Below are 23,775 nucleotides of genomic sequence, written 5' to 3' on the forward strand. Positions count from 1 at the left end.
CGCATGTAAACATTGTTCCCTAGGATGAAATCCTCACCTCATACCCATACATAATCACAATAGCATTCAAATGATTACGGCGGTGTCTTATCTACAAATTTTAATGGTTAAGAAATAAACCTCGTATTGTATTCCTTAATACAATGTCTATCTAGAGTTCAAATATGCTTCGCAGTTATGTTTTCAATATGCACGACTTGAAAGATACGTTAGGGAATGAAACAGTTCAAGTCAAATATCACTAACCTCAAGTGGAAGGATGATTGTTGTCGTTGTAGCTCCTTGCTTCTTCACATCTTCAAGTCTTCGCAATACTTGTAATGTCTCATATCCAATACTTTCAAGCTAATCTATACGAAGTTTAACTCTAGTACATAATCAAGCGACTCTTAACATGAGTTTTGATTCACTAAAATATGACAACCAAACTTGACATACCAATGCTTGGTGGGTTCAACCGAGCCATGCTCTAACACGGAACGTCCCAAGTCTACACCAATTGATTGTATCACACAAACCATGTAAGATGTTACTCGGTAATTTTCACATGATCATATTCTGACATTCGTCAAGAATATAAGATGAACTTGGCCGAAGAGAAAGCTTTCCAACAAATATTTCGAGAAATATGTAAGTGAGATAAACTCAGCTCGACATCTCAAATGTGTATAATAGAAAAATAATCGTAATACGACTTATGTCTCAATATAGGAAATAACGTAGAAATATACTTTCCAAGTGATAGATGAGTTTCAGTCTCCACATACCTTTTGTTGATGAAGTTCCACAAGCTCCCCTTAGTACTTCTTCTTCTTCAAATGATGAACGTCGTGAAGTTTAATGCTCAACTACACAATCTATGTCCTAGTCCGAGACATCTATAAATAGGCTAAAAATCAAGACTTATAGTTTTGATCACTAACATTGACAAACATTCTTCAGGTAGAAACGCATGCGAGTTCAACCGAGCAGTGCTTTAATAGTATGTTCATTGGTCCGTATCAATCTTCGTTCGTCTGATATCCGGTCAACACATTCACGTAGTCCATTTCGCGTAGTTTTTCAAGTTCTATCCAATGGTACTAGTTTTATAACCAAATTGGTGTTGAATAAATTTCTATTAATTATTGTTCATATTTAGTGAATCGAGTTATTAACGGTTGAATAGTCTCTTGGACAGTCAAATGGCATTTCCGAATTACGAGTCCTTGAATTACCATTTTAAAAATTACATCATGTACCATGGTTATCTGGAGTTTCGGAACATAGTAGGTAATCATCCCCAGTACGCGTACCATGATGTTCTAAATTCGTGAATGGGGGGAGGTACACATACCCGGTACGCGTACCTCAAAGGACTAAGTTCGTGAATAGCCTCAGGTTAAACATACCAAGTATGCATACCTTGGCCATCTGATTTTACGAACTGGTTCATAGGTATCGTACACGTACCCTTTCGCATACCTACCTAGTACGAATAAGCATATGCTCATGAACTATTTTCAAAAATATGTTTAGTATTGCTACAACTGTTGTGGACACCTGTAAGACATATTTGATCACTAAAAAACCTTGTGTGTGCATCATGATTCGAGTCTTAAGTGTTTATATGAACACGATTATGCTTATTAGTTCTTAAGGCATACTTGTCATGAACTATCATATACACGGTTCTGGCACTCTGGACCATAATGTATATTATTTAATGTAATTTCAAGACAAACTTCTTGCATGCTTACATGAACTCTTAACAAGAGTTTCATCTAAACATAGAAAGTGTTTACTTGAATCTCAATTTATCTTAACTTGAATTTCTAAGCAGCCGTAGTCTTGAAATTCTATAAATAAATAAACTCAATCAGCCAGGAAATTGAATCCATGACACTTATGTGACCTAGTTTTCTGCTAAAGTCGTCCAGTATGAACCTAGGTTTCCTCTGAGAAATATAAAAAGTTTTACGACTTAAAGACTTCACTTAAGGACCCATGAGGCAAAGTTCGACTATCTTTACCTTGATAGTTTGTGTATCTTGATCTTGTTTTTTCTGTTAGCGAGGTTTTAGTAATCTCTTTCAGGAACGAGATAGATAGAAATCGCAAAGTTCTCTTCGTCTTAGACTTTATAGAATCCTTGCTTCTCATCTAAGAGAGTGTAAGTGTTCTGAATTTGTGAGGTTTGATAGCTTTGTCTATTGCAGACATATTTTAAAGCCTTGATCAATCGATCTAAAGATAAATCAGATGGGTTTATCTGTTTGAGGAAGATTGGCATCAAAATTCTTCACTTAGGATGAAGCAACTCTTAGTTTGTAAATGGCATCAGCTAAGAGAATAAATTGCATAGAGGGTTGCGAGGTTCAATAGACGAAAGGAGCACGACTGCAGCTAAATTGCTTGGAGGGTTAACTCAGTCTCAACTACATTTCAATCCGACGTCTGATAGTTGGCTAGTATCTGTAACGGCTTAATCCAGTTTGGGGTTCATATATGGACAAGGACCCGAGGTTTTTATGCAGTTGCAGTTTTCCTCGTTAATAAACTTTTTGGTGTCTTGTGTTTTTCCTTTTCCGTATTATATTGTTTTATCTTTATAGTAGGAAATAGGAATAATACAAATAACACATAATCAATTCTAGTAGATAAGTCCATATTAATTGTGATCAGTTACGAGACTAGTTCTTGTAGAATTGATATATTGAAAGATTTATAACAAGTTTCATCATTGCCTGAATTCAGATTCAATTGTATGGACAAACTCCAATATACATTCTAGAGAATCAACTAGACAGTCAGACTCAATCTAGAGAAAAGTATATCAAAGAGTTTATATCTCAATCTCTCGATTTGATCTTAAGAAAATATAAATCTGCAAGTCTTTATCAAAGAGAGATAACTTGCATGGTACCAAAGACCAATATCCAAGTGCCAATCAATTTAAATCAACAACCAAAAGGTCGGATACTCTAATTGATTGAAAAACGCACAACCTGTGATATTTCAATTATACAAACAAATATAATGCGGAATAGAAATAACACAGACACCAGAATTTTGTTAACGAGGAAACCGCAAATGCAGAAAAACCCCGAGGCATAGTCCAGATTGAACACACACTGTATTAAGCCTCTACAGACACTAGCCTACTCCGAACTAACCATCGGTCTGGACTGTAGTTGACCTCCAATCAATCTCACACTGATGCAAGGTACAGTTATGCTCATACGCCTCTGATCCCAGCAGGATGCTACGTACTTGATTCCCTTAGATGATCTCATCCACAACTAAGAGTTGCTATGACCCAAAGTCGAAGACTTTAATAAACAAATCTGTATCACACAGAAAAGTCTACGGTAATAGATAAATCCGTCTCCCACGAATATACATACGAGTTTTGTTCCGTATTTTGATAAATCAAGGTGAACATGAACCGATTGATAACCCATACTTATATTCCCGAAGAACAGCCTAGTATTATCATCACCTCACAATAATCTTAATCGACGCAGCGAAAAATATATTGCATAATCACAAACGATGAGACGAAGTGTTTCTGATTTCTTTTTATCTTGCCTATCGGAGATATAAATTTCAAGCCAATTATTCCAGTTGTACTCGTACGATAGAAACATCAAGATCAGATCACACAACTATAATAAAAGTAGTATCGGTATAATAAAAGTAGTTGATGATCTAACGCACAACCTGTATTATTTCAATTATAAAGATAAAACAATATAATACGGAAACTGAAATAACACAGACACCAGAAATTTTGTTAATGAGGAAACCGCAAATCCAGAAAAACCCCGGGACCTAGTCCAGATTGAACACACACTGTATTAACCCGCTACAGACACTAGTCTACTCCAAACTAACTTCGGTATGGACTGTAGTTGAACCCCAATCAATCTCACACTGATCCAAGGTACAGTTATGCTCCTACGCCTTTGATCCCAGCAGGATACTGCGCACTTGATTCCCTTAGCTGATCTCACCCACAACTAAGAGTTGCTACGACCCAAAGTCGAAGACTTTAATAAACAAATCTGTATCACACAGAAAAGTCTATGATAATAGATAAATCCGTCTACCGTGAATATACCTACGAGTTTTTTTCCGTCTTTTGATAAATCAAGGTGAACATGAACCAATCAATAATACCAGACTTATATTCCCGAAGAACAACTTAGTATTATCAATCACCTCATAATAATCTTAATCGACGCAGCGAAAAAAGATACTGCGGAATCACAAACGATGATACGAAGTTTGTTTGTGATTACTTTTTATCTTGCCTATCGGAGATATAAAATCTCAATCCAATTATTTCAATTGTACTCGCACGATAGAAGATGCAAGATTAGATCACACAACTACGATAAAAGTAGTATCGGTTTGGCTTCACAATCCCAATGAAGTCTTTAAGTCGTTAACCTGGTTTAGAAGAAGAAACCAAAGGTTAAAGGAGAATCGACTCTAGCTTAGCAAAACTAGTATCACACAGAATCGGTGGGGATTAGGTTTCCCAGTTGCTAGAGTTCTCCCTTATATACACTTTCAAATCAGGGTTTGCAATCAATGTTAGATTAGTAACAAAGCATTCAATATTCACCGTTAGATGAAAACCTGATTAGATTCAAGATAATATTTCTCAACCGTTAGATCGAAAACTTCGCTTGTCACACACAAATGAAATGTCCAATTTTGGGTTTATGAACCGTACCCAAACATTAACATTTGTTGGTTCAACAAGTCAACCAAATGGTTAGCCATATGATTACTCTCATATCAACCTTATTCTTCTTCACCATAACTAGTTCAAATGACTCAAATGAACTAGTTAGATAGTTGTTCAATTGCAAGGAAATCTTATGTAACTACACAAGACACAATTGAAGCAAAAATGGTTTGATTCACTCGAATCGGTTCATGAACTTTATAGCCACGGTTTGCAAAATCATTCATTAGTTTATATAAACATGAGTTCAAGAAAAAATGATTTTAGATATAACCAACTCAAGTTCGCGGACTGGGTTCGCGGACTTAAGCTCACGGAAGGAGTTCACAAACTCCAGCAGAAATTCTCGGGTCGAGAACTTCCGCCAGTTCGCGGACTTGGCTCACGCCACATTCTGTTTCTCTTGATCAACAAAGTTCGCAAACTTAGGGTTAAAGGAGTAAAGACTTATACATATATGTGTTTCCACAACAATGCTTATATCCTACCAATGGTTATGTAATCTTAACTCTCATTTCAACCATTGAAACATTCTCAGAGGACGTTATATAGTCGTTATTCACAAACCATTTTTCGTCAGAGCAATTTTCAAAATGATTGAAACATAACATAACATTCGTCACTAGGTAACGATGAATTTGGTTAAAGCGAAAGCTTACCAGTACATATTTCGAGAAATAGATAGGCGAGTTAAACTCGGCTCGAAATACCAAATGTGTATAATCTAAGTCTATATAGCAAAATGACTTTTATCTCAAGATATGAGATAAATATACTTTTGAGTGATAGATAAGTTCAAATATCCACATACCTTTTAGTCGATAAAGTTCCACCGGTTCCTTGAGTAGTCCTTCGTCTTGTATGATGATTTCCATGGAGTTATTGAGATCAACTACACTTTCTATCCTAGTCCGAGACCTTAGCTATAGTAGACTAGAAATCAAGACTTATAGTTTTGATCACTAACATTGACAAACATGCTTGAGATATCAACGCATGCGAGTTCGACCGAGCAATGCTCTAACAATCTCCCCCTTTGTCAATTTTAGTGAAAAACCATCAATACATATGGAATATAAAAAATAAATAAATAAACTTTTGTAGCTCATATTCCACATGCCTAATCTTCAACATTACTTGAAATATTCGTCACTTCCAAGTACTCCAATGATCCCAAAGGTTGTAAGTTTAGCATCATCGTTGTTGAAAATCCGTAGCTATAACAACAAGAAAACAATAGTTCTCAATCATTGTTATATAGTGTCATAGTATCATTACACAACGTCAAAGTTCAATTGTATCACAACTTCAACAACAATACTGAAAAATCGGGGGTCTAACAACACCACCCAATATTTCGCTTAGCAAGCTGTATGGACTAACTCCGAAATACTTTTCTAGAGAATCAACTAGACAGTCAGACTCAATCTAGATAAAAGTATCTCAAGGAGTTAATATCTCTCTCTTGTTTTTGATATTACTCAAGCTAATAGAAATCAGCGATTCCTAATCAAACACAAGGAATACTTGGACGGTACCAAAGACCAATGTCCAAGGATCAATCAATATCAATCAACAACCAAAGGTCGGATTTCCAATTGATGATCACGAACGCACAACCTGTATTATTTCAATTATATAAAAAATATAATGCAGAAAAGAAATAACACAGACACCAGAAGTTTTGTTAACGAGGAAACCACAAATGCAGAAAAACCCCGGGACTTAGTCCAGATTGAATACACACTATATTAAGCCGCTACAGACACTAGCCTACTCTAAGCTAACTTCGGATTGGACTATAGTTGAACCCCAATCAGTCTCCCACCGATCCAAGGTACAGTTGTACTCCTACGCCTCTCATCCCAGCAGGATACTACACACTTGATTCCCTTAGCTGATTTCACCCACAACCAAGAGTTGCTGCAACCCAAAATCGCAGACTTGATAATAAAAAAATATTTCTCACATAGAAAAGTCTATCAAAGGATAAATTTGTCTCCCATAGAAAAACCCTAGGTTTTGTTCCGTCTTAAGATATGAAATCAAGGTGAACAGGAACCAATTGATAATCCGGTCTTATATTCCCGAAGAACAGCCTAGATTAATCAATCACCTCTCTACAATCCTTCCTGACTACACAGGCGGTTTATCGAGGCATCACAAACAGTGAGACGAAGATGTTTGTGACTTCTTTATCTTGCCTATCGTAGAACTCCCACGATCTCAAGCCAATCAATAGATTGTACTCATACGATAGAAGATGCAAGATCAGATCACACAACTACGATAAAAGTAGTATCGGTCTGGCTTCACAATCCCAATGAATTCTTTAAGTCGTTTACCTGGTTTTAGAGAAGAAAACCAACGGTTAAAGGAGAATCGACTCTAGCGAGCGCACTAGTATCACACAGACGTGTGGGGATTATTTTTGCAGAATGTTGGATGTCTCCTTTATATAGCCTTCAAATCAGGGTTTTGCCTTAGCAATCCATATTCACCGTTAGATGAAAACCTGATTTAGATTCAAGCTAATATTTCTCAACTGTTATACCGAAAACTTAGCTTGTCACACACACTTGGGTAGACGTTTACTGGGTTTGTGAAAACCGTGCCCAAACGTGTACGTGTATGTTGGTTCAACATAGTAACCCAAAAGGTTAACCATATGAGCATTTCATATTAACCTTGTTCTTCTTCACCATAACTAGTTCAATTGACTCAAATGAACTAGTTAAAGAGTTGTTGAATTGCTATGAGATCTTATGTAACTACACAAGACACAATTGAAACAAATATGATTCGATTCGATTGAATCAGCTCATGAACTTTATATCCACGGTTTGCATAAAGCATTCCTTAGTAATTTAACTTTCATGTTCAGAGCACATCTTTAGATCAGGATATAGAGTTGCTCTCACAAACAAGTTCGCGGACTTAAGACAATCGACAGAGTTTTCCAAACTCACACTACACCAAATTCAGGATATAGCAACCCATATTAGCAACAGCTCTAGGGATGTTGCCAATTCGCAACAAAAATAAAGAGTTGCTAAATTTTAGCAATAGCTTTTCTCAGTTGCGAAACTCGCAACTGCTCCCGTTCTGTTGCGATTAGCAACTGCGGATATCATAAGCATGCGATTCACATGCTTCTAGGTAACACTTTGAAACTCTTTTTCCGCCCATATATTTGATATCCTTTAGTGTAATGATATACTTTCACCCCCTTGACCCTTTGACCCCTTTGACGATTTCTCATACTTGGTTCCATCGAAGAGATAAGGTTCTCTTCTACCTCTTTCTTCTTCCTTTCTCTCGGAGAGAAAAACTCGAAGAAGAAAAGAACTTCGACCCAAAAAATCATGCTACCTCTTTCTTCTTCCTTTCTTCTTCTGATTATTTTTCCGATAATTAACTTCAGACCTAGAATATTACATTTGTGAAGGTCAGCTACCTTGTTCGATCTAATCTTAGTAAAAAGATCCATGTTTTAAGATCTCGTTCTTTATTTTAGTTTCTTTATGATTCAAGTTTCATATTTCTTGTATATATTGTTTAACTTCGATTATTTTCATGATTTTATTTTATGTCAGTAGTATTTGGATTCATAATTTAGGGTAATTTAATTTTGTGGTTTTTGAGTTTACCCCCTAAATAAATTAGTGATTGAGCTTTGCCCCTTAAATAATTAATAGTAGCAACTTTGCCCCCTAAAATAATATTTTTGTCAAAAATACCCTTATTGTATATTTGCCCTCTATAATTGTGCAGGTCGATCAACACCACCATTGCCTCCTCCCTAGCACCATGATCTACAATGGAACTTAAATCATAATAATAGATCAAAAACATTAAACCTAGGAAAAATAATTCTAGTAATAGATCAAAAACATCTTAAGCCTAGTAATGAACCATTTGATAAAAATCAATATTAAATCTAGACTATCAACTGAACAAACTTCGTTCAGTCTCCCATTCTATAAGAACAAAGTTGCATTCCAATACAGGCAAATCAACAAACTGTTCAAGGCTTATGTCATCAAATCAAACCCTATAGGGTACAGATAACGTAGCAATAATTTCCTAGTAGTATATGTATATATCCTGCATCAAAAATTGAGTATAGAAAAGAAATCCTAAAACATGTCTTTACTGGCCATCAACCTAATTAGCTAGAACCAGAATCCCTAGACTAAACTGATTTCGTTTTGTTTGTCCCCTTTACGTTTTGTTTTCACCCGCTCCTCTTTCAAGCCCCCGAGCCATGGCGATACAACCCTAAATTGATTTATTAAATGCATAGAATTCGTCGCTACAATGAAATGTAACTTTAAAAATCAATTTCTTGTGATCTTTGTTTGTGATCAAATTTTTGTGGTTCATTTTTGGTGGTGATAAAAGGAGGAGTTCAATGGCGTTGGATTGCAAATGTATACCGAGGGTATTTTTGACAAAAATATTATATTAGGGGGAAAAGTTGCTACTATTAACAATTAAGGGGGAAACCTCAATTACTAATTCATTTAGGGGTAAACTCAAAAACCCGTTTAATTCCCCCCTGCAATTTAGGGTTATGATTTAGGTATTTTTAGTTTTCTAGGTATTTAGGGGTTTATGTTGTATTATTGAAACTCTGTTGTTATGTTTAATTTCGCGTTTGATATCTTGGGTTAGGTTTAATTTGGTGTTCATATGCAAGTGTTGTTTATGTTTTGTTGGCTTTTAAAATTGTGATTCATTGGTAAAGATGATTATTTTTAATCGTTATGTTTCAGGAAAAGATTAAATATGACACAATTGCCTTTTTCCAGGATACAAACAGTGGCCGTGATGGAGTTTTGGTAATGATGCTTTAACCCAACAAGGGGAAGGTCTTCTCCGTCAGTTTCAGTAGGTGTACACTGATCCACCGTTCTTTGTGTTCTAAAACAGAGATGCCAAAACCGCTACAATCCAGATTGACATGAACGTGTCACAACTTCCTTTTGTTTCTCATTATTTTGCCTAGGTTTCTTCTATTTCTCGCTATTTTGCCTACTTGTCTTCTACACAAGTTGTTCATATAACTTCCCAAACGAGTAAAAAACTGCATATCAGTTCCAACAATTAGTTACCCTCTAATTATTCTTTCTCTTCCGGCCATGAAGAAGAGACATGTTTCACCATCTAACTAATTCGTCTTTATGTCTGTGTTTCGAGAGTTCAATGGATTTTGTTTTAATTTCATCTCATTTATTCTAACTGTTTTCTTTCTACAGAAAATTGAAAGAAACAACGTTATTTTTGCAAGGGATTCCTTTTTGCAATGAATCAAATTTTTCCAGGGAGGTACTATAACAAATTCGTGTTTTGTTTTCTTTACAGATTTATTTTGGGCGTTAATTGTTTGAAGACTTCATGCAAATATAAGAGAGGAAGAACCAATTAATGGGCGCGGATGCTGGTAGTGGTAGGTGGGCGGTAGAAGTGGAAGCTTTGCACTGTGGACGAATTTATGAGAATTGATGCACCTCTTTTTCAAATGATCTATACTCTTTTGAGAGATCGCTGAATTTTCCATACATTGCCCTACTTTTCCGAAAAATTGTTGGCAGGAACTATTTTATTCTATCGTTAATTAAACTTATGGAGTTGTGTTTTCGAGTCTGAGTTGTTCTATGTTAACTATACTCATCATAAGTTCTCATGCTTACTGGTCATGTTACTGACTATTTCAATATCCTTCATGCCCGACTATTTCAATATCCTTCATGCCTGTCACTTGCTCGAGAAATTAGTCACCCTCTGGAAAGACATTCATCGGGTGCAGAAGGTAATGTTGAAGAGTATGTGAATAGGCTGTTGGCAGTTTAGTTGTGCTTCACTTCACGACTGTGAAGAAATCGTAAAGTAAGCGCAACCTGAACCGGATATAAAGGAACGATATTAGACAAGAGGTTAGTTAAGATGGTAATTGTAATTTTATTCTTACTTTCTTTTGGAATTTATTTTTTAGTTCAACTGTGTTAATACTAGAAAGGCATCACATCATATGACAATTTAGCTACACATTTATTTATTTTTTAAAATGGGTGTGTTTAATTTTCAATTTGTCATTGTGTTTAATTGTAATACAGTAATCCCTACTTTTCTACATTCTCATGTCAAACTCCCCACTTTTCTACATTCAAGATCCCTACTTTTCTACATTTTCCACTGAATCATTTTCCTTGAACTTCTTACCTTCGTGGCTTAATTTTGGGTTGCTTTAATCTGTCATTTTTAATCTCTGACTGTGTTCCCCTATTGCAGGTTCCACTGTAAAAATCAATTCTATTAAATATTCAATTGCAAAGAACGACACAAGATGCTGGGTGTAAAGTCAAATGCATCCAATTTTTGGAATGAGAAACTTTGCAGCAAACAGAAAGTGTGCTAATGGAAGGGTCAACAAAGGTAGATTCAAATGCATCCATTTCGGTGTGGAGTATACTGTTATTCCGAATTTGGTATATTAATTATGATTTTTAGTTTTTTTTTGTGTTTGTACTTTATAATTCATGATTTTGTTAAATGTCCTTACCATGCCATGGCGTATGTTTGTAGTGCGTATGTGAATAAGTAGTTGGTGCTTACCGTCTTCAAGTAATCATTTTTGTTCATGTAGATTCTAGACGACAATGGGGAAGTGACAACTGTGTCATAGTTAATTGATGTAGTTTTCTTCTAAGTTCGTGGGGATGAGTTTTTTCAATTTTCCCAAAGGTCTCCCTCGATGAAAGCTGAGAACATGAAAAGAAGGAGATAACTGATCACTACGGGAAAAACTGTAATCTACAACTGTAGATTGACAACTCGTAATTTTAAAGTTGTAAAAGATATCATGTTTTACAACCTGTTCTAATGAAACAGTTGTCAAAGTAAAAACCGTCCAACTCTTAGGACCTCTAGTGACGAGAATTAAAACCACAACTTTTTGTATAAAAAGGGTTGCAGAGAGAAGTGACCACCTTTAGATTTTACAACTCACATCTTTAAGGTAGTGAATAAGTTTATAACAACACCCATAAGGGTCGTTGAAGATTAAAAAAAATTTGATTTTTAAAAATGTTCTTTGAGAGATTCGAACCCAAGCCTACTGCATGTTAACTCAAGTCATCAACCATCATTCCATCTTCTCAATACTGGTATATTTGTGCTTTTTTTTCTGATCAATATTGACAACCTTTACAAAGGTTGTAAAATGAAAAAATTGGATGCGGTGAATCGAACTTGAACCTCTTCGGCATAAGACTAGGATTCCAACCACCCTTCCAGATTTACATGTGTGATCATATTGTACAAGTACATCTATATTGACAAAAAATTTCAACTGAGCCTTAAAAAAAAGGACATCAAATGCGCCATTCTGCCTGAAACATACAAGGAATTCTCTGAATTATACAAGGCCTGCAATCACATTTTAATCAACACACACAATACCAGATTCTATATCTCAAAATCTAAATGAATGAAACAAGTGGAGGTGTATATCTATGCAAGTTTTGGCGCAGCAAATACCAGTCATGAAGAAGTTGCAAATGCTCAAAGTTTCAGAGTTCATATGAATGTGTTACCTGTTTTTCTCGCCAAGTGCAGAATTAGGACCAACTCAGTAAATCCCCTTTTCTCTCCTCCTTTATCCGGGCTTGAGACCGGCAATGAAATAAGATATCATTTCAATGGCGGATTTAAAAAGGGGGGGTTCATCTCAAGAGAAACAAAAAGCATATCATATATACCAACAGTATTATAAGCCATACAAAGGAAATCCAGGTCTTACACATAAAATGAAATGTTATTACATATGAAGACATTTCTGTATATTTGTAACTAGATCAGCCATTTGATTTGTAGAAATTCTAACTTTTTCTTTTGCAGCAAGGAAGATAGCATCTGAAGCCCATGTAAAATCTCCACATTGTTCACATATAAGGTAAGTTATGTGCTTATTGTGTTGATTGTTGCATATTTTCAGGTTGAGTTTGTAATTGCAAGTTGAAGAAAATCACAACCAATTGTGTAGTGGACAATTTTTATAAGAGTGATTATCTTCTCCACAAGCTTGACAGCTTTTCTCTGATAGCAGCAATAACAACTTGGCTTTGCAAGGGTCAGAAGCATCATCAAACCATTCAAAGTAGGTGCAGGTAGGTATGGTGCACTTGAAAAACATCTTTCCATAGGTTTCAGTTGTTTTAGATTGTAGTAATGCTCTCACACCATTACAAGGAACATGCTTGCACCTAGAATAGAGACAAGGACACACTTTTGTCTCATGATTCCTTTGTTCACAGATAACACACTCACTTAGGATTTTTTTCATTCTCATGTTACTGTTGTTGTTGTTGCTGCTACTACTGCTGCTTGGAGAGTCTTTTACACCTCCACCCATAACTAATTTAGAGTTTTTAAAGCCTAATTGAAGAAAATTTCTGAAATCTACACTAATTCACTTAAAAGCCTAATTCAGTGTTGCCTAATTTACACAGAATGAGAAATCAAAAAATTAGCAAGGACTAAAATTGTATCATCATTCTCAGTATACTAGTAGTTAAACAGAACGGGAAATCAAACAAATAATAAAACCCTAAAATGGGTTATAGAATCAGACATGTGTAACCTTCTTTTCCTTAACAGATCGAGAAGGTGTTGGTGGTGAAGAAATCTTAAGCTCGATCTATTGATGGGTGTTGGTGGTGAAGAAATATTAAGCTCGATCTATTGATGGGTTTAAATAAATGAACCTTCTTTTCTTTAACAGATCGAGGAGATGAAGTTTGGTGGTGAATAAATCTTAAGCTCGATTTATTGATGGGGTTTTAAAGTTTCGTGGTTCAGGAGATGAAGGAGGAGGTTCTTCGGGAGATGGATGAAGAAAAAAAATGAGGAAAGGAAGATAAGCGGAGGAGAATCGTTGATGGGGAGATTGAATAGATAAGAAGAGGATAAAAAGATCTTCTGCAACCTTTATAAGAGTTGTAAAATAAAAATAACTTTGAAAAAAATGAAGCTCAGGTGAGAGTCGAACCTGAGCCTCCTATGTCCAAGTCTAAGACTCAAACCATTCTTCCACATTTACATGTGTGATTATATTTTACACTTACTTTTATATGTATAAAAAATTTCAACTCAGCCTTGCAAAAAAAAAAGAGCAGCAAATGCATCACTTTGCCTGAAACATACAAGGCATTATTTGAATTATACAAGGCCTGCAATCACATTTCAATCAACACTCACAGTACCAGATTCATGCAAGTTTTGGTGAAGCAAACACCAGTTCTGAAGAAGCTGCAAATGCTCAAAGTATTGACTGCAAAAAAAAATACAACTGCAGAACTGCAAAAAAAGCAAGAAATTGGTTACCAATGCATGATTCAAGTAACCAATTTCTGCACATTACTTCAGAAAATCTATATTTAGAACTCAATAAATCACCCTTTCTCTCCTCCTTTATCCGGGCTTGAGACCGGCAATGAAATGATATATCATTTCAATGGCGGAGTTAAAAAGGGGGGTTCATCTCAAGAGAAACAGATAGCATATCATACCAACAATGTTGCAAGTCATAATTAAAGAGAAATAAATAGAATGTCATTTTAAAAGCAAAATTACAATCTGAAGCAAAATGAAAGAAATAAAATAGGTTCAGCGCATCAGTGGAAATGAAAAGAGTAATTAGACCCACCATCAGCGGCACTTCTTTTTCGTTTTCTTATTCTTCTTGTTCTTCTTCTTTTCGGGAACCACTAAGATAGGTTCAGCATCATCTCTTGCATAAGTCTCGGGCTCGTCATCCATTTGTAAGTCAAGAGTTGAAGGATCCACTGGTAGGCATATTGTGTCTTCATGTTCATTGTATTTCTCTAATTCATGGAAACCCCTAGGTGGTGGTTTCAACATCACAAACCAATTAGACGAATTTGACTCTCGAGAATAGAAAACTTGTCGGGTTTGTGACGCTAAAATGAATGGATCATTCTGATATTGGTTCTTATACTGACATAAGTTGACTAATCTAAAGCCTTTTTCTTGCTTGACACCAAAATAGGTGTGAGCCCAGTCACATTTGAATATGGGAATTTGAAACATATGCTGGTAGTCCAACACAAGAATTTGTTCTAAAACACCATAAAAACCACTACTGATTTGTGATGCTTCAACTAAAGATTTTGACTCAATTGAAACACCATTGTTTTGTGTAACTCTTCGAATATCCTTCGTGATAAACCTTGACCCATTTATTTGCAAGCCTTTATATGAGACACATTTTTCTAAAGGACCAGATGCCAACCACTGTACTGTACTTGATACAGATATGCCTCGACTAATTTGAATTTGAACCTATAAATATAATCTAGTTAGCAGAACACAATGACCACAATAATGGGTGCAAGCTCTATGCAAAAATGAGGTATTACTCAGGGAAAATGAATCAAACATATAACAAATGACATATAACATATAACAAATGACCAAGTGGTGGTGCACGTACCTTTTTCCGTATCCAATCTGCAAATGTGTCTGAGTGTATGGAAAGGAGTTGGTCTTCACTGTCAGTATGGGAGGATCTTAACTCGTCCATGTGCATTCTAATAAGAAAAAAAATCTAATATGAAAAAGACCCGTAAGGGTATTAACTAATAACAATTTCAAATGAACATATAACGTCATACTTACGTTCTATATGGGTTAATTGTTGTTGTGTTAAAAAGCACATATCTATGAGCGATCTTCAGCATATCACTACCAATATACACTTGAACACCTTTAGAAATAGGACGCCCTGCCGGTGTGGAATGATGTTGAATGTTTTCATTACGGCTTTGATTTACTTCTCCTTCATCTGCTTTGTCCGTATGAACATCTAAATACCTGACGTACTCCATTCCCAAGTAACACTCTGTTATACATGCTTCAGGTTGTGCATAATTTTTTACGTATTCTTTGAATATCTTCATATACCTGCGATAGACCAAACCTTTAATTATTAGCACCAAACTCCCATTTACATTAACAAAATTTTTAATAATAATAAAACAAGTAATACCTTTCAAATGGATACATCCAACGATATTGTACGGGTCCACATAAACGCACTTCTCGAGCTAGGTGAATTTTCAAGTGTATCATCACATCAAAAAATGATGGAGGGAAGTACATCTCCAACATACACAAAGTCACAGCAATTTCTTCTTCAAGTTCTAATAATCTAGTCAGATCAACAACCCTTTGGCATATTTCGTTAAAATAGGAACATAACCGGTTAATCGCAGTACTTGGCCCATCAGGTAAAAGTCCCTTCAAAGCTACAGGTAATATTTGTTGCATAAGAACATGGTAATCATGAGCCTTAAGGACACCCAAGCAACCATCCTTCCAGAAATGCCTCCTAAGATCAGAACTATACCCATATGGAACTTTCAAATTTCTCATCCTATTATAAAATCTACCCTTTCCCTTGTCGCTTAAGTTATATGGTCCTGGTTCAGGCCATGTTTTGCCATCTATGATTTTTGGATGCAAGTCTTCTCTGATTCCCATACTTTTCAGATCAATATGGGAGTTTAAGCCATCTTTTGTTTTGTTCTTTATATTCAATATAGTACTAATGAGACTCTCACAGACGTTTTTTTCCGTATGGATAACATCAATATTATGACGTAGTAACAAAACCTAGCAAGGAAGAAACATAACATAAAAGTATGAGCATGCAAGTCACTTGGTCGTACGTTCCATAACAGGGAAACAACATCATGATATGGTTATTAGTAACCTAGCACTGAGACTTACAATGCAGATAGGAATTTCAGAGTGAAAAGAAGATAATTTGAGGTTAGAATTTACCTTCCAATAAGGCAAGTCGAAAAATATCGACCGTTTGTTGAATATCGGATGGTCATGATCCTGTGCACCAGAACCAGCAGCAGCACTCGTACCAGCATCAGTAGAAACTGCCCTTTTCCGCTTCCCACACTTAGAGTTACCGTCATTTGCACCTGCTGCTCTGACCCTTTTTATTCTTATTATTCTTCTTTAACCCTTTATCTTTCCTTTTCTCCGCCTCGTTCTGCTTCGCTTTTCCAAAGTCATTCACAATACTGCTCTGACGTTGAAAAGCCTCTACACCTGACATAGTAGGTGGATTTTCCTTCCTCTCAATCTCTCCATTGAAACATGCTTTCTTCTTACTCGATCGAAGAGAATGATTATCAGGTAGAAATCTCCTATGATTCATGTAAACAGTTTTACGACTAACCGGCAAATAGTTTGAAAGAGTATTATCACCACAAATAGGGCAGGGTGCCTTCCCTTTATACGTACATCCAGATAGGCTACCATAAGCAGGAAAATCGTTTATCGTCCACATCAATAATGCCTTCAAGTTGAACATTGTCTTACTATACGAATCATAAACCTCGACCCCGTCATTCCACAACTTAATCAGATCATCAATCAGTGGTCGCAAATATATATCGATGTCTCTACCTGGTTGTTTCTTTCCTGGAATCAGCAAGCTTAAAACAACATTGTCGCCTTGCATACACAGCTGAGGGGGAAGATTATATAACACAAGCAACACCGGCCAACAACTGTGGGATGCGGAAAGATTCCCAAAAGGATTAAATCCATCAGCAGCAAGCCCAAAACGCAAATTACGCGGTTATGAAGCAAACTCGGGGAACTTTGTGTCTATGTGCTTCCAAGCCAAAGAATTCGTTGGATGATGCATCTTCCCATCTTTACTCTTATTAGTCGCGTGCCATATCAACTGCTGAGCTAGCTCTGCTGATTTATACAATCTCCTTAATCTCTGCACAATGGGGAAGTATCTAAGCACCTTCACCGGTATCTTCTTTTTGGGATCGTCTATCATGTCAGCATCGTCCATGTTAGATGTGTCTTCCTTCCACCTAAAATAGTGACATTTAGGACATTCATCTGCGTCTTTCAAATCATTTCTAAACAAACAACAATCATTCTGACATGCATGTATTTTCTCATAAGTGAGCTGGAAAGCTTTCAACAACTTCTTCACTTCATAAGTTGATTTAGGAAGACAATGACCTGGGGGCAACACAGAACTAATTGTCTTGAGAAGATCGTCAAAATCCCTTCGAGATAAACCATTTAATGTCTTCTGCCTATACAACTCAGTAGTCATAGATAGCTTCGTGTGTGTAGTACAACCAGGGTATAAAGGGAAGTCATCCTCTTCAATCTCGTTCAACAACCCTTCGTCGTGGTTTGACAACCCTTCGTCCTGCCTAGGTTCACAAACCCCTTGCCCTGGTTCGACATCGCCTTCAACATTAGCATATGTCCACATCTGGTAGAAAGTACGTTGACGTGTTGCTCTCTCTTCACGAACATTATTAAAATTGCTAACCTTCTCCCTGTGAAGAACCCACTCGGTGTAAGTAGGATCCATACCCCGTTTTAGCAAGTGCATATGTATTGTACCAGGAGGAAGTGGTGCAGAAAGATTCTACAATCCACACAAGGACAACTAAACTTAGAAGAATTTCCAAGTTTCTTATTAGCCAACTCTACGAACTTTTTTACTGCATCCTAGTATGGAACTTCCCCTACATTAAAACTCCAATGGTTAGATCTCACTAAGATCAATTAATCTCATTATGAGACATACACATCAAATGTAAAAAATGCATCTACAAGCCATGACCCTGTAGAGACAGTTATGACTTGGCTTTACCTTGGCCAATGAACTCAATCTTTATTCATCATTTTACAGTTATGAATCTCTATTCCCTTGCCACTGTGAATGAAAACATTCTCATATTAAAACATATATAAAGTGCTAAAGGTTCAAAACTCTATCATTCACAGAACAAATCAAACAACAAGCCAATAACTAGTGCATACATACCATCCGTTAGCTAGACTTATTTTCAGCAAAATTTGTACTTCACCTGCTACCCTATACAATTGGCTCAATCTGCAAAAATCAAACAACCCAAAAAAAATTATTTCAACTATTTGCATAATTGAATGCATCAATTTCGAAGAACCCAAAAAAAATTAATGCAACTATTTGAAATGATTGAAATTAAATGAAACCCTAAAAATTTAATCCAAGCCAATCATCAAAATTTAATGGAACCCTAAAAATTTAATCCAAGCCAATCATCAAAATTTAATGCTACAAAATCATCAAACGAATTAAATGCAATGATCAAAAAATGAATTTAATGCAACCCAATCAACAAACCCTAAATTTAATGCAAATTTAGATGAAACAATTACAAAAAAATTAAAGAAATCAGTTACAGACCCGTAAAATAGATCGAGAAGGTATTAACAGATCTTAAGAAGCTCGATCTGTTGATGATGTTAACAGAGCTTAAGAAACTCTATCTGTTGATGAAGAAAAAACGATATGTTGATGAAAAAGTTAAGAAACTCGATCTGTTTACTCGATCTGTTGATGATGTTGAGTGATGGTGGTTTGATTGATGGTGTTTCGGCAGATGGAGGAGGTGTTTTCTGTGGTTGGAAGAAAGATAAAATAAGATAAGATAAGAAAAATAAAAGAAGGGGTGGAGGAGGTTAAGGAAAAAAAAGAAAAGGATAAAAAGGAAAAAATAAATAAAAACAATGGACGACTAGAGATTGAAATGGAAGCTGTGATGCACTAATTTTTTTTATCATGGCCCTTTCACAACTCTTAGAAATAGTCGTCGTAGGGGTTTTTTTCGTCATGCTAAACTTTTTCACTTCTGATAAAAAAAAATCACTTCTGTTAATTTTTTTCATTTCTGCTAAGTTTTTCACTTCTGCTAAATTTTTTCACTTCTGCTAAATTTTTTCACTTCTGTTAATCTCGGAACAAGTTCACTTCTCGAAGTTGACGAATTCGTGCGTGTTTAGGGTTTATGAGAATATTCTCATGGAATCTTACCCGTAAACTGCTAAAGATCCATCGTTCTCGGGAAGTTCGAGTCTCGTAGTAGTTATCTCATGGCCAGTTTTCGATCTCAGAAAAAGTTCACTTCTCGAATTTGATGAATTCGTGCACGTTCAGGGTTTCTGAGAATATTCTCATGGAATCTTACCCGTAAACTGCTAAAGATCCATCGTTCATGCTAAGTTGCAGTCTCATAGTAGTTATCTCATGGTTAGTTTTCGATCTCGGAACAAGTTCACTTCTCGAAGTTGACGAATTTGTGCGTGTTTAGGGTTTATGAGAATATTCTCATGGAATCTTACTCGTAAACTGCTAAAGATCCATCGTTCTCGGGAAGTTCGAGTCTCGTAGTAGTTATCTCATGGCCAGTTTTCGATCTCGGAACAAGTTGACGAATTCGTGCGTGTTTAGGGTTTATGAGAATATTCTCATGGAATCTTACCCGTAAACTGCTAAAGATCCATCGTTCTCGGGAAGTTAGAGTCTCGTAGTAGTTATCTCACGGCCAGTTTTCGATCTCAGAACAATTTCACTTCTCGAAGTTGACAAATTTGTGCGTGTTTAGGGTTTATGAGAATATTCTCATGGAATCTTACCCGTAAACTGCTAAAGATCCATCGTTCTCGGGAAGTTTGAGTCTCGCAGTAGTTATCTTATGGCCAATTTTCGATCTCGGAACAAGTTCACTTCTCGAAGTTGACGAATTCGTGCGTGTTTAGGGTTTATGAGAATATTCTCATGGAATCTTACCCGTAAACTGCTAAAGATCCATCGTTCTCGGGAAGTTCGAGCCTCGTAGTAGTTATCTCATGGCCAGTTTTCGATCTGGGAACAAGTTCACTTCTCGAAGTTGACGAATTCGTCCGTGTTTAGGGTTTATGAGAATATTCTCATGGAATCTTACCCGTAAACTGCTAAAGATCCATCGCTCTCGGGAAATTCGAGTCTCGTAGTATTTATCTCAAGGCCAGTTTTCGATCTCGAAACAAGTTCACTTATCGAAGTTGACGAATTCGTGCGTGTTTAGGGTTTATGAGAATATTTAATGGAATCTTACCCGTAAACTGTTAAAGATCCATCGTTCTCGGAAAGTTCGAGTCTCGTAATAGTTATCTCATGGCAGTTTTCGATCTCGGAACAATTTCACTTCTCGAAGTTGACGAATTCGTGCGTGTTTAGGGTTTATGAGAATATTCTCATGGAATCTTACCCGTAAACTGCTAAAGATCCATCGTTCTCGGGAAGTTCGAGTCTCGTAGTAGTTATCTCATGGCCATTTTTCGATCTCGGAACAAGTTCACTTCTCGAAGTTGACGAATTCGTGCGTGTTTAGGGTTTATGAGAATATTCTCATGGAATCTTACCCGTAAACTGCTAAAGATCCATCGTTCTCGGGAAGTTCGAGTCTCGTAGTAGTTATCTCATGGCCAGTTTTCGATCTTGGAACAAGTTCACTTCTCTAAGTTGACGAATTCATGCGCGTTCAGAGTTTATGAGAATATTCTCATGGAATCTTACCCGTAAACTGCTAAAGATCCATCGTTCATGCTAAGTTGCAGTCTCATAGTAGTTATCTCATGGCTAGTTTTCGATCTCGGAACAAGTTCACTTCTCGAAGTTGACGAATTCGTGCGTGTTTAGGGTTTATGAGAATATTCTCATGGAATCTTACCCGTAAACTGCTAAAGATCCGTCGTTCTCTGGAAGTTCGAGTCTCGTAGTAGTTATCTCATGGCCAGTGTTCGATCTCGGAACAAGTTCACTTCTCGAAGTTGACGAATTCGTGCGTATTTAGGGTTTATGAGGATATTCTCATGAAATATTACCCGTAAACTGCTAAATATCCATCGTTCATGCTAAGTTTCAGTCTCATAATAGTTATATCATGGCCAGTTTTCGATCTCGGGACAAGTTCACTTCTCGAAGTTGACGAATTCGTGCGTGTTTAGGGTTTATGAGAATATTCTCATGGAATCTTACCCGTAAACTGCTAAAGATCCATCGTTCTCGGGAAGTTCGAATCTCGTAGTAGTTATCTCATGGCCAGTTTTCGATCTTGGAACAAGTTCACTTCTCGAAGTTGACGAATTCATGCGCGTTCAGAGTTTATGAGAATATTCTCATGGAATCTTACCCGTAAACTGCTAAAGATCCATCGTTCATGCTAAGTTGTAGTCTCATAGTAGTTATCTCATGGCTAGTTTTCGATCTCGGGACAAGTTCACTTCTCGAAGTTGACGAATTCGTGCGTGTTTAGGGTTTATGAGAATATTCTCATGGAATCTTACCCGTAAACTGCTAAAGATCCATCGTTCTCGGGAAGTTCGAGTCTCGTAGTAGTTATCTCATGGCCAGTTTTCGATCTCGGAAAAAGTTCACTTCTCGAAGTTGACGAATTCGTGCGTGTTTAGGGTTTATGAGAATATTCTCATGGAATCTTACCCGTAAACTGCTAAAGATCCATCATTCATGCGAAGTTGCATTCTCATCGTAGTTATCTCATGGCCAGTTTTCGATTTCGGAACAAGTTCACTTCTCGAAGTTGACGAATTCGTGCGTGTTTAGGGTTTATGAGAATATTCTCATGGAATCTTACCCGTAAACTGCTAAAGATCCATCGTTCTCGGGAAGTTCGAGTCTCGTAGTAGTTATCTCATGGCCAATTTTCGATCTCGAAACAAGTTCACTTCTCGAAGTTGACGAATTCGTGCGTGTTTAGGGTTTATGAGAATATTTAATGGAATCTTACCCGTAAACTGCTAAAGATCCATCGTTCTCGGGAAGTTCGAGTCTCGTAATAGTTATCTCATGGAAGTTTTCGATCTCGGAACAAGTTCACTTCTCGAAGTTGACGAATTCGTGCGTGTTTAGGGTTTATGAGAATATTTTCATGGAATCTTACCCGTAAACTGCTAAAGATCCATCGTTCTAGGGAAGTTCGAGTCTCGTACTAGTTATCTCATGGCCATTTTTCGATCTCGGAACAAGTTCACTTCTCGAAGTTGACGAATTCGTGCGTGTTTAGGGTTTATGAGAATATTCTCATGGAATCTTACCCGTAAACTGCTAAAGATCCATCGTTCTCGGGAAGTTCGAGTCTCGTAGTAGTTATCTCATGGCCAGTTTTCGATCTCGGAACAAGTTCACTTCTCGAACTTGATGAATTCGTGCGTGTTTAGAGTTTATGAGAATATTCTCATGGAATCTTACCCGTAAACTGCTAAAGATCCATCGTTCATGCGAAGTTGCAGTCTCATAGTAGTTATCTCATGGCCGGTTTTCGATCTCGGAACAAGTTCACTTCTCGAAGTTGACGAATTCGTGCGTGTTTAGGGTTTATGAGAATATTCTCATGGAATCTTACCCGTAAACTGCTAAAGATCCATCGTTCTCGGGAAGTTCGAGTCTCGTAGTAGTTATCTCATGGCCAGTTTTCGATCTCGGAACAAGTTCACTTCTCGAACTTGATGAATTCGTGCGTGTTTAGAGTTTATGAGAATATTCTCATGGAATCTTACCCGTAAACTGCTAAAGATCTATCGTTCATGCGAAGTTGCAGTCTCATAGTAGTTATCTCATGGCCGGTTTTCGATCTCGGAACAAGTTCACTTCTCGAAGTTGACGAATTCATGCGCGTTCAGAGTTTATGAGAATATTCTCATGGAATCTTACCCGTAAACTGCTAAAGATCCATCGTTCATGCTAAGTTGTAGTCTCATAGTAGTTATCTCATGGCTAGTTTTCGATCTCGGGACAAGTTCACTTCTCGAAGTTGACGAATTCGTGCGTGTTTAGGGTTTATGAGAATATTCTCATGGAATCTTACCCGTAAACTGCTAAAGATCCGTCGTTCTCTGGAAGTTCGAGTCTCGTAGTAGTTATCTCATGGCCAGTTTTCGATCTCGGAACAAGTTCACTTCTCGAAGTTGACGAATTCGTGCGTGTTTAGGGTTTATGAGAATATTCTCATGGAATCTTACCCATAAACTGCTAAAGATCCATCGTTCTCGGGAAGTTCGAGTCTCGTAGTAGTTATCTCATGGCCAATTTTCGATCTCGGAACAAGTTCACTTATCGAAGTTGACGA

General features: G+C 36.8%; 1 protein-coding gene and 1 long non-coding RNA gene across 3 annotated transcripts; one reads left to right on the forward strand and one right to left on the reverse strand.

Annotated features, from left to right (window-relative positions):
- The first annotated feature begins 9,275 nt into the window (after positions 1 to 9,275).
- Positions 9,276 to 11,182, forward strand: LOC113360918. 2 transcript variants are annotated; one of them, XR_003364867.1, is made up of 3 exons: positions 9,276 to 9,323; positions 9,553 to 10,677; positions 11,033 to 11,182. It is a non-coding gene; the product is annotated as an uncharacterized LOC113360918 (long non-coding RNA). The 2 variants fall into 2 exon arrangements; XR_003364866.1 differs by lacking the exon at positions 9,276 to 9,323 and having other exon boundaries at positions 9,372 to 9,926; positions 10,106 to 10,677.
- A 3,267-nt stretch (positions 11,183 to 14,449) lies between these two features.
- LOC113359002 lies at positions 14,450 to 17,303 on the reverse strand. The gene is made up of 6 exons (XM_026602702.1): positions 16,772 to 17,303; positions 16,607 to 16,713; positions 15,810 to 16,435; positions 15,440 to 15,724; positions 15,255 to 15,351; positions 14,450 to 15,103 (listed from the first exon to the last, which is right to left on the reverse strand). The coding sequence occupies exons 1-6, from the start codon at positions 17,301 to 17,303 to the stop codon at positions 14,450 to 14,452; spliced, it is 2,301 nt and encodes a 766-aa protein (XP_026458487.1).
- Between the last annotated feature and the right edge of the window lie 6,472 nt (positions 17,304 to 23,775).

Source organism: Papaver somniferum, chromosome 3 (genome assembly GCF_003573695.1).
Source record: "Papaver somniferum cultivar HN1 chromosome 3, ASM357369v1, whole genome shotgun sequence".
In the NCBI taxonomy this organism is placed as follows: domain Eukaryota; kingdom Viridiplantae; phylum Streptophyta; class Magnoliopsida; order Ranunculales; family Papaveraceae; genus Papaver; species Papaver somniferum.